Consider the following 11,343-nt stretch of genomic DNA (forward strand, 5'->3'; position numbering starts at 1 on the left):
TAGGGTAGGGGAATGGGTCTGGATGCGTTACTTTTCAGAGGGTGGGTGTGGACTTGTTGGACCAAATGGCCTGTTTGTACACACTGTAGAATTTCGATGAATCTGCATTTCCTTGGTTTGTATTTTGTGAAACGTCTCTGCTCTTCACAGCAATCCAGTGAAAGTGTCAGTTGGTGAGATCTTCAAACAGTTACTGGGGTGGGATCAGGATGTTCTTCTTCCTAAATTATGTGGTAATGGACAAGGTCGAGGGCATGTTTCTAAAGAGGGAACCAATGATCATGATCAGCAACTGGTAGGAAACAAAAATAAACTCCAGTTATGCTGTAGACTTCAGCGGGAGCATACTGGAAAACGTTTACAGCTGAGGATACATTTGAGCAACTGATAAGGTCAAATTAACAGAAACTAACATGCTCAATTGGTCATTCTATTGTAGAGACACCATCTCCCCCCACACTTTATGGCCTGGTCTCCTCCTGTCTGGAGGACAATACCGGTTCTGTGATGTTTGGTTGTTTGGCGATGGACTATTACCCTGACGTCACCAAGGTAACCAGGAAGAAAGGAGGAGAGCTCATCAAGACTGCATTGAAGACTTACCCATCAGTGAGAAGCAAGAAGGGAACCTACATCCTGAGCAGCCAGTTAACCCTGCCCGAGTCAGTGGTAGATTGCCCCAGCAAAATCTACTGTGAGATTCAACACAGCGGGTCACACAAGAGCAAAGTAATGCCATGTCCAGGTAAGTGTTGTGGGAACTGAGATAAACAGATCATCTGTGATTAACATGAATAAGGCATTATTTATAACAGTTTTCACAGAATCACCTTATACAGCACAGGAAAAAGACCATTTGATCCAACCAATTCATGCCTATCAATAACAGCCACTAGTCTCATGTGCCAGCACATGATCCATTGCCTTGTGTGACTTGCCCTTGCAAGGATACTTCATACTTATTATGAGGGGCTCAGTCTCTACATGACTTGTAGGTGTTGAGCTCCAGGCTAACACCACCCTCTGTTTGATTTTGTTTTCCCCTGAGATCCACTTGGAACCTCCTGGTCTTACTTTCACCCTGTGCCCCTGAGGCATTGATCTCTCCATCAAGGGGCAAGGTTTCATCCAGTTTACCCTGTCTATGCTTAAAATAATTCTAAACATCATGATAATCTTCTCCCTAATTCTCCTCTGCTCCAAGGAAAACCCCTGTCTATCTAATCTAGTTTCATAACTAAAACCCTCCAACCCAGGCAAGATCCTGACAAATCTCATCTATACTGCCTTCAGTGTAATCACATTCCTTCGATAACATGCACACAACGCTTCAGTATGGCCTAACCAGTGTTTTATTAAGTTCCAGTATCATCTCACCACTCTTCATTGTCAATGTCTAGTCTAATAAAAACAAATAATTGTTTCTTAGCCTCTTTATCCAGACGACACAGTACTATAGGGGATCGGTGGGTACATGCACCAAAGATCCTCAGGCCTTTCCAGGGCTCCACCATTCCAAACTTCATACCTCACAGATTCTTCTGCTGAATTACATCACCTTACATTTATCCAGAATAATTTCCATTTGCAACTTTTCTCTTCACATGCAACCAACCCTTTTATATCCTCCTGCAATCTAAAGCCATTATGCTCATGACTTACCAACATGACAGTTTTCATTTTATCTGTGAATTCACTGGTTAACCCTCCTAAATGTGTGTCTCAATCATTGGTATGTAAGAGAAATAGCAAGGAAATCAACACCAATCCCTACAGAACACCAGGAGACATAGGTTTCCAGTCACGCAGACACCCGTTGACTGTTAACGCCTGCTCCCACCACTCAGCCAGTTCTAGATCCAATCTGTCAAATTAACTCGGATCCCATTGGCTCTGATTATTGCTATCATCTGGACATCGACTTATCTCTCTGAAAACTACTATCAAATTGTTACACATGACTTCCTCTCAATAAAACCGTGCTGAAAATTGTTGATTGATCTTCCATGTGAAGATTAATTTCACTTCTCAATAGTTTCCTTACCACTGAGACTAGCTTCACAGATCTGTGGTTTCATTATTTATCCCTTCCTTCGTCCTGCATAACAGTGCAACGTTGGCTGATCTACACTCACTTGGCACAACTGCTGTGGCCAGACAGGAATTCTAAATTATTGTCAGCGACCCAACTATTTCATCGTTTGCATCGTTCAACCGCTTGGTATACTTTTCATCTGCCCTGGAAAAATAACCACTTTTCATTCAGCAAGACAACACAGAACATCACATCACGTGCTCTAATTTCTGAAAACTACATCACAACACCCCTCCATGATTTCTGTCCCCACTGAAACACTGACACAACACATTCGTTTTGACCACAACCCTGTCCTCCGGCTCCACTCCAATAATAACACTTAATGGGCATTACTGTTTCCCGAATAATTCTTTTATTATGAATGAGCCTGTAACTTTAAAAAATATATTCCTTTATTTTGACTGCTGTTATTTTCTCATGGTCCCTTTTGCTCTTCTAATTCCTTTGTCTTTCAAACTCCCCCTTGCACATTCTATACTCCATATTAGTTTCTATTGTTTTGAGATTTCAGTATAGACCGGAAGCCTCCCTTGTTTCTCTTTATCTCCCCCTCCATGCCCTTTGGTGCCCAGAGCCCGCTGTATTCTTGGTCCCACACAATGGCTTCCAGGGAAATGTCCTCCTTGTGATTTTCCTATCTCTTTCTTAAATGTGTCACACTGCTCTGACTCAGATTTACCAATAAGTGTCAGCTTCCAGTCCACTCTGGTCAAGTCATTACCTGATCTTACTAAAATTGTCCTTCCCCTTTTCAGAACTTTGAGCCAATTTTTATTCCTTTGCAGTACAATCTGAAATCCAACTGTTTTACGATCACTGTCTGCAAAGTGCTCCACCATTGATGTTTTACCCACTGGGTCGACGTCATTCCCTAAAGTTAAGTTCAGGTTCACCCCTCTCTTGCAAGGTCTGGATTAAAATTCTCTGCATTAAACACATACTTTGTTCAAATATTCTCCTGGAGGCATTTTCAGAATTGTGCTCCCTCTAGATTTTTGACAAAATGAATATCCAAGCCTATGCTGAAGAAGTTAAAAACCTCTTTTCTCATTTACCTATTTAATTTACACGTCTCTGAAATTTGCCCATGTATTTGCACTTGGTCTTTTGGACTTATAGTAAGGTCTATCGTGCTCTCCCAGTAGTTATGTTTGCTGTATTTTGGTTTTGAAGTACTGTGCATTTGCCTTTGTTTGAGGAGGCATCCATGATTTCATTTCTCTTTACAGCCTAAAATACTCTTGTCAGAATTGCGACAGAAGCAACATTCTGTACCGCACACGACCGCCCCCATCCTTTTCCATCTTTCCCTGTCTCGCCTGAAGGCAATAAATCCTGGAATATTGTGTAGCCACTCCTGCCCGGCTCTCAATATGTCTCCGTGATAGCAACCGCATCATTTCCTCATTCTTGCCGGTAATTCGTCTGCCTTCTTCATCAGACTCTGTCATGAAAACGAATACAATCCAACGTTGCTATCTCCCTTCTGATGTTACCGGCCTATAGTTTCTATGCCTCCTTGACTCCCTTGCTGTGCCCTCTAAGTTTAGCCTTTCACATTATCCTGCTGATCTTTCTATGTGGATCCCAGCTTCTCCAGCACTCTGCGCAATTATGATTCTTGTATCCATTAACTACAAGAAACCTTGATTTATGAGAACTGATTGTATTTGTAATGAAATTCGTCAGATAATGTATGCGATGTGTTTCCTAAAGGTACAGATCTCCCACCAACCCTTCTCCTAACTGTGAGCTCCAGTGAAGAAATCGCAAGCAGCAAGTTTGCAACCGTCGTCTGTTCAATCATCGAGTTCCGTCCGAAGTCCATCTCCGTGAGTTGGTTGAAAAATGGCCGACCCTTGGATTCTGGCTTCTTCACGTCTCCCGTGTGTGAGGCGAACGGGAACTTCTCGGTGACGAGTCGGCTGATGGTCCCTTATGGTGTATGGTACAACAGTGCGGTCTATAACTGCCAGGTCACTCATGGAGAGAACACTCAAAGTAAAAACATCACCGCACTTCAGGGTAAGAGACACACACTGAGAGAGCTACAAATCTCTCTGAACTCTGATGTGAATCAAACACACTAATTTATCAGGCGTAGTAAACAGCACAGTACAGCTTATCGTTTCCCAACATGCCACGTGTCTCATTTCAGTTTGAGTGTTACATTAGCATTGCTCATAATTCAACCTTTTGGCAAGTCAGAAAAGCATGTTTCGTCTCTGTTGAAGATAGATATATAGACAGTGAGCTTTGTTAAATAGTTTGTTGCCTGATCATGCTGGGAGAGGCATTCAGAGTGCTGAATACTTGCCTGGTAGCTGCTTCAAGGATAGGTTTGGGGTGGAGGGGGATATTGGAGAGATATCTGATTGAAACATAGAAAATACTGAGAGACTGAGGTCGAGTGAATGTGGAATAGATGCTTTGACTGGTAGGCGAGACTAGGACCCAAAGGCACAGTCTCAGGGTCAAAGGGGCACCGTTTAGAACTGAGATGGGGAGGGTTTCTTCAGCCAGAGGGTGATGAGTCTGTGGAACATGTTGCTGCAGAGGGCTGTGGGGGCCAGGCCATTGTGTGTACTCAAGCCAGAGATAGATCGGCTCTTGTTTAGTACGGGGAGAAGGCAGGAGAATGGCTTTAGCCCGAAACGTCGATTTTCCTGCTCGTCGGATGCTTCCTGACCTGCTGTGCTTTTCCAGCATCATTCTGATTTAAACTCTGGATTGGCCGAACAGCCTTATTCTGAACCTCTATCAAATTGACGTGGTTAACATATGCAGTGACCATTACTTGAAAATAAATCAAAATGCGTTCAATGCTTCATTCCCTGCTCAGGAATGACCTGTTTATTGGACATTATACGACATCGATTTTTATCTGGTACTGAGCTCTTTAACTTCATTTATGGGATCAGACCACAGACCAAGTGGGTATCACATTTGATGAACTGGGATAAATGTGATCTCACTGAGCTTCTTTAAGATGCTCTCTGTAATTAGTGGATGAGGCAGGAGAATAAATTCTGGTGGGAATGCTACAATAGGGATGAATGAACGAGGAACTTGAGACAGGCTGATTTAGCCTGTTTGGGGTGATGATGTTTACACAGTGAGTAGTGGATGTCTATAAAATTAGTGACATTTCCATCGCGTTTGTAGATTAATTTAAGACGCTTTTGTTTGTTTTTTTGCTCCCCTGCTCTATGAAGAAATTAAAAAATGCAGCTTGGTAAATAAAGTAAAAGTACAGACGAGTTATGAACTAACTGAATGGAGGCAAAGACTTTAGGAGATGGGTGTCCTTCTCGATATCCAGTGATGTACTCAATGTCTTGTTTTCAGATCTACTCCAAACACAGCCCACGAGGAACAATGACATAAATTAGAGAATGACATCACACCAATAACGCAAAGTATTTTTGATCACGTTAAATATAATGAACAGAATTTCCATGGCTGTACACCGCTCCTGTAACACTTTAGAACTCTGCAAAGAGAATAATTTTTATTTATTATAATTTGTCCAAAATTTGGGATGTGATTTGGCAGTCAGTGTGACCAGCAGCACTTGCACCTAAAGGTTATGAACATGGAAATGAACTCATTATATTCAGATTACTCTTCTCACAAGTATCAATAGATGGTCTTAAGTGAGAGACAAACTCCGAAAGAAAGATAATTCCATGGGTTACATGATGGTATCTTCGATGATTTTACTTTTTTCACAGGTTTCACTTGTTACAAAGCCAGTGTTCTTTAGGAATAATTACACAGGGTGTGTTATAGGTAATCACAAATGTTTCACAGATCAAAATACATCAACAATAGTAAGCATCGTTTCAGCAATAGTTGGATTTGCCATTTTGAAGGTGGTGTCTTCACCCTGTGAAGGAGTAATCTGAAGATTGGCTGTTTGTATCAGAAAGGGGCATTTTTCATTGACTTTGATTTTTGTTTCATAGAAGATACCGAGTGCCACCCTAACACCGTTAAAATCCTCCCACCGCCAGTAGAACAAGTCTTACTGGAGGCGACGGTGACATTAACCTGCGTTGTGTCCAATCTTCCTTCTGGAGTCAATGTGACCTGGAGACAAGAAAAGAAGCCTCTGAAATCAGAGATTGCTGAGCAGCCTGGACAGAATCCCGACAGCGTGATCAGCAAATTAGACATTTCTACTGAAGCCTGGCTGAGTGGCGTTACTTTTGAATGTGTGGTGTACCATCAGAATCTACCGACTCCGCTGAGAGACTCCATCCACAAGGAGAAAGGTGAGCAGTGAGATTAAAACACAAAGCATCCCATGTGTAATCCAGATCCAGTTACATCAATGACAGGCTTTGATTGGAAATGAACCAACACCGTTGGGGGCATTAACGATGCATCTGAAGGCAGGATAGCTAATTAGCTGATTAAGAAAAAGATGGACCAAAGGATATTGTATTCTGATTAAGTCAGATAAAGTGGGAAGAAGCCTGGGTTGTGACGTCACCATCAGCAATGACAAATGGACAGAATGTCCTCGTTGTGGGCTGGAAACATGGAGGCAACATTCACATTAAACTTTCTATTTTTTACTGAACAGTATGTGTACCATTCTGCTCCTTTAGAAAACGAAAGTGAATAAATCCCAAATTTAAAATGGCGTATTTTAATATTTAGTGAAATTGTGATATTGGTTCAGGATTTTTTTGGTTGATTTATATTTGTCTCAAATATTCTGCAGTGATTAATCCGCTGGAGCCATCAGTGTCGGTCCTCCTGCCACCAACAGAAGAAATCTCCGCTCAGAGGTTTCTCTCCCTCACCTGTTTAGTGAGAGGTTTCTCCCCCCGAGAGATCTTCGTCAAGTGGACAAACAATGACAAGCCGGTGAATCCCAGTAACTACAAGAACACCGAGGTGATAGCGGAGAGTGACAACACCTCCTTCTTCATCTACAGCCTGTTATCCATTACAGCGGAGGAGTGGGCCAGCGGTGCTTCTTACTCCTGTGTGGTGGGACATGAAGCGATTCCATTGAAGATCATCAACAGAACAGTCGATAAATCCAGCGGTAAACCGAGTTTTGTAAACATTTCACTTGCACTGATGGACACAGTTAATTCATGTCAATAAAAATCTCAAAGTTGCATTTAATAATTCAACAGAAGTAATGAAGTGTTTTTTTTCCTCCAGCTGTGAGTTAAATACTGAATTAGTTGTTTCTCACTCTGACTTACATTCCATCTGTGTAGTTAAAGTGGATTATTAACAGGTCTGTAACAAGTGTCTTGTGCAGTTAATGTTCTCTGCTCAGATACACCCTGGGTCAGAGACAGAGTAAAGCTCACTCATTGCAGGATTCCACCAAGTACCTTATCCATCCTAAATCCCTCTGTGACAAAATCTGACAATGTCCATTTAAGTCAAGGGTAGGGCACGAGTTTTGAACTTGGTGTTTTTGATTCCCCCGATTGGACATTCTTACAAAATTCATGTCAGTTTTAAACTGCCAAATTGCACCAATTGGAAATGTAAATTTAAGACACTTTAAAATTAAATTTGATTGGAACATACCAATCGTAAAGAGTGCAGAACAGTTTGAATGTAACCTTTGTTTCTGGGGAACTGCCAGGGATCTTGCGCCAGCGCATGAGTTTTCAGAATGTAGCTTCACTTTCACACCAAAGAGAATCAACAGATAAGTTGTTGTGGAGCAGAGGGGAGGGGAACGATGAATGGTCTGTCCTCTTGCTCCCTGTCCAGAGTTTTCATGGTAGATGTCCTCTGTAATGTAACCCAGTTGCGAACAGGAACAGTCAGCTTCTTGCTTACTGTCCAAAGATTTTCACATTTCAATGCAAAACAATACCTTTGAAACAAGTTAGACACGCTTGGCTCTGTTAACAAATGATTAACATTGATTCCCATAATCCAAAACTGGTGTTTGCATCGTCCCAGTTTGAACTCCATAGTTTTGTCTCAGTTTTCTGGAGCACATGGGATCAATTCTGGTATTCGAATACCTGATATCATTTTGTTTCACATACAGAACACAAGTAGACATTTTCTAATAAACATATTCAGAAATGTTATCTCTGGGGCAGTGGGGATTTGAACTCATGCCTTTTCTCTCAGAGACAGAAGTTCTATCACTGCAACAGAAGAGTTGCTCATAAAACGCTTATCTCTGCACGACGATGGGAAATGTTTCCTGTAACACCAAGGTCAAATCTAATTATGGGCAATGCATTAAAATTAGAACAATAAATTAGAATAATAAAAATTGCAGTCTGGTATACGAACAGATGCAGAGAGATGATCGCAAATACACACGTAATGACACATATTTATGTGCACACTCAAATGTGCATATAGATAAGATGTCACACACGCATACTCGCACAGAGCCACACATGCAAGTGGTACTTGAACACTCACCTAAGCTCATACAAAAACTCACATACACCAAAAGAAAATCATTTGCACAAATGAACAGGAGTACTCACTCATAACCATGAGAAACATCGACACACGGTAACACACAAATGGGCATGAATACATATACATTCATACAGCACAATGCGTACAGACATACACACATGAACACACAGATACAAATTCCGAAAAATGTCCTCCCACATGTCAACTCACACAGGCACGTAAGTGCACAGAGATAAACATTAATATCATTATTTTCCCATTTTCAGAATCACAAACATACGATGACAGAGGCAGCTGAATTAGTTATTTTTAAACCACATTGATCAGCGTGTATACAATATCACACGCACACACAAATTCAGAGTCTCACATGCAGACACACAAGTGCATAGATGAACAAATAGAGGGGCGTTTATTAAATAAGGGTAATGGGCACAAGCATCAGCAAGCATCCACAAACAATAGCACAAACAAGCTGATCAGGAGATAGTTTGGGAAAGATTGCCACACAAGCAAACATCATCATCTAAATATAAACATCCATCAAAACATAACATTGCATGCTAACATTTATTAAGCATAAACATGAAAATAGCCCAGTGTAGGTAGGATCTGAAACAGACACATAAGCACACGTTTTAGATAGCACTAATGAAAAGTGAACACGCACAAAGACATTACAAGATAAGCATAGGCAGCAACGAAGTGGCATATTAGCATGATGATGCTTACACACTGGGAAAATACCAAAATTTAGGTGCACAAACACATGAGCACACCAGCAGTAAAGGAACAGGAATATGTTTATTCATGCACAGACACCAACATGGGCTAGAGTGAAGTAAGAAACTCTTATAACCACATACACAAACATTAAAGGGAAACCAAACACACCAAGCAATAGATCAAATAAATTAAGGGACACACGTACCAAAATTTATTCCTAAATATACAGATCTTAAAAACTAAAATATGAAGCAATGTCCTGACTGTGATGTCACTTATATTCATGATTTGCCAAGCAATTGGTCACCAATATAAAAGATGAGAATCACATTTGAACTTTTATTCAGTGATGGCCACAATTTTCAACTAAAGTGCTGTCACAGCCTATATTTAAAATATAATGATTATAATTAAAATCATCATTCGTAATAAGCATTCCTCAAATAATAATATCCTTAAATAATAGATGAAAAGAAAAATAATTTAAAACGTTCTGACATGGATAATGAAGAAAGAACATGTGCAGTTAGTATTTGTAATTTCTTGCTGAGTCAATAATGCACTAATAGATACAGATAAGAGTCACACTTGAGAAATACCTGACTGTTTTATGAAGATGTAATGGTCTCCAATTACATGACTTGGATGCAGATAGATCGATCTGGATCAATAAACAATCTAAATGCGTTCTCTCGGCTTTATATTTATAGATTCAATAGATCGCACTTGGATTGAAGACTATGAGGATGATAACAGCAACATCTGGACAACTGCTTCCACGTTCATCACCTTGTTCTTCCTGAGTATTTTCTACAGCGCTGCCGTCACTCTGGTGAAGGTGAGAATAATCACATCTTTCTCACACCAAGCAGCCCAATATGTTTTGTGAAATCTCTGAGTGTGCCATTGAATAAACATTATATCTGAAAGTCCCTGATCATAAATATCTGCGGCATTGCTTTCTCTCTCTTTTCCAGGTTAAGTGAATGAATTGTGGACCCCTTTGATTTTCCTGATCTGCTTATCAAGGTCTCTGAATTCCCAATCTCCAATCTGTCCTGTTGCTGACTCTAACAGTGAGATTACTTCAGTTTATCAGCGGGTAACTGAGACAATTATTGATGGATTTTCCTTTTTACTTTGATATCTTTGAGATGGTTGTGGTTGGAAGAATTTGTAGCTTCCCAGTTGTTTGTTTTGTTTTTATTTGTTCCTTACACAGAATGTTGCCTACCCTTTCTGATGAGCCTTTGTATTCCCTTTCTTGTGACTGTTACTGATGTACAGAAAATTCCCAGCTCACAGCGCATGTGTTCTCATCTCAATGTGGCATCCAGCCATTATATTCACTTCTGTTAGCTTTTACATCAACCTTTTTGGATAAAAATGCTTTCTGAAATGGTTAATAAATCTCGAATGAATATGCACTAACCTTGAGTTTGCTTAATTCTTTCTTCAAGGCCAGTCAGTAATAATACATTTTCCCACATCCTATTCATTTCCCAGCCAAATACTTTCACTTGTTCTGTTTGGTTGTGTTTCATCCAGTTATTTAGTTTAATGCTGTGCTACCATGCAGCCCACTAATGTACATACATCTTTCACACGATATGCCTGATGGAACACTCCAGAGGCAGAATGATGAGAGAACATTTCCGCTTATGCACCAAGGGTCACGGCCTCGGGTCACCTCATGATAATTTTATAGGCTCCACCAGAAGCCGAAAAAAGGCAGACAACGGAGTTTGAAAGTTTACTCTACACTGTCTAAACTAAAAGTACTCCCAATGTCAGGGCAGCCTGGGTTAGTAATGCAGAAATCGCCACCTAAAGCGCCCAAGGAAACATTCATCAGCCAAAAATGTCAACGTTCAGTCAGGTATTCAGACACAACACGTGCACAATCCAAGGGCGGATTCTCAGAACTGGAGATTTTCTCACACATAAATCTCATGGAGCACAATTCCTGGGATCTACTTGACACACCACACCTGTCAAATCCCAGGGAATGAGACTGAGATCTATCTGATACAGGGATATTACTGAACAGCAAACCTCAAAAATAATAAATCAGAGGTCGCTGTGAT

At 40.7% G+C, this 11,343-nt stretch overlaps 1 gene segment (V, D, J or C); it reads left to right on the forward strand.

Annotated features, from left to right (window-relative positions):
* Nucleotides 1-510: 510 nt before the first annotated feature.
* Nucleotides 511-10,351, forward strand: LOC148135826 (Ig heavy chain C region-like). The segment is given in 6 exon segments: nt 511-745; nt 3,815-4,123; nt 6,067-6,375; nt 6,831-7,160; nt 9,967-10,094; nt 10,234-10,351. Coding segments are annotated over 6 exon segments (1,305 nt in total).
* Nucleotides 10,352-11,343: the final 992 nt, after the last annotated feature.

Source organism: Chiloscyllium plagiosum, unplaced genomic scaffold (genome assembly GCF_037043375.1).
Source record: "Chiloscyllium plagiosum isolate Xiang-an unplaced genomic scaffold, Cpla_swu_hap1 HiC_scaffold_48, whole genome shotgun sequence".
Taxonomy (NCBI): domain Eukaryota; kingdom Metazoa; phylum Chordata; class Chondrichthyes; order Orectolobiformes; family Hemiscylliidae; genus Chiloscyllium; species Chiloscyllium plagiosum.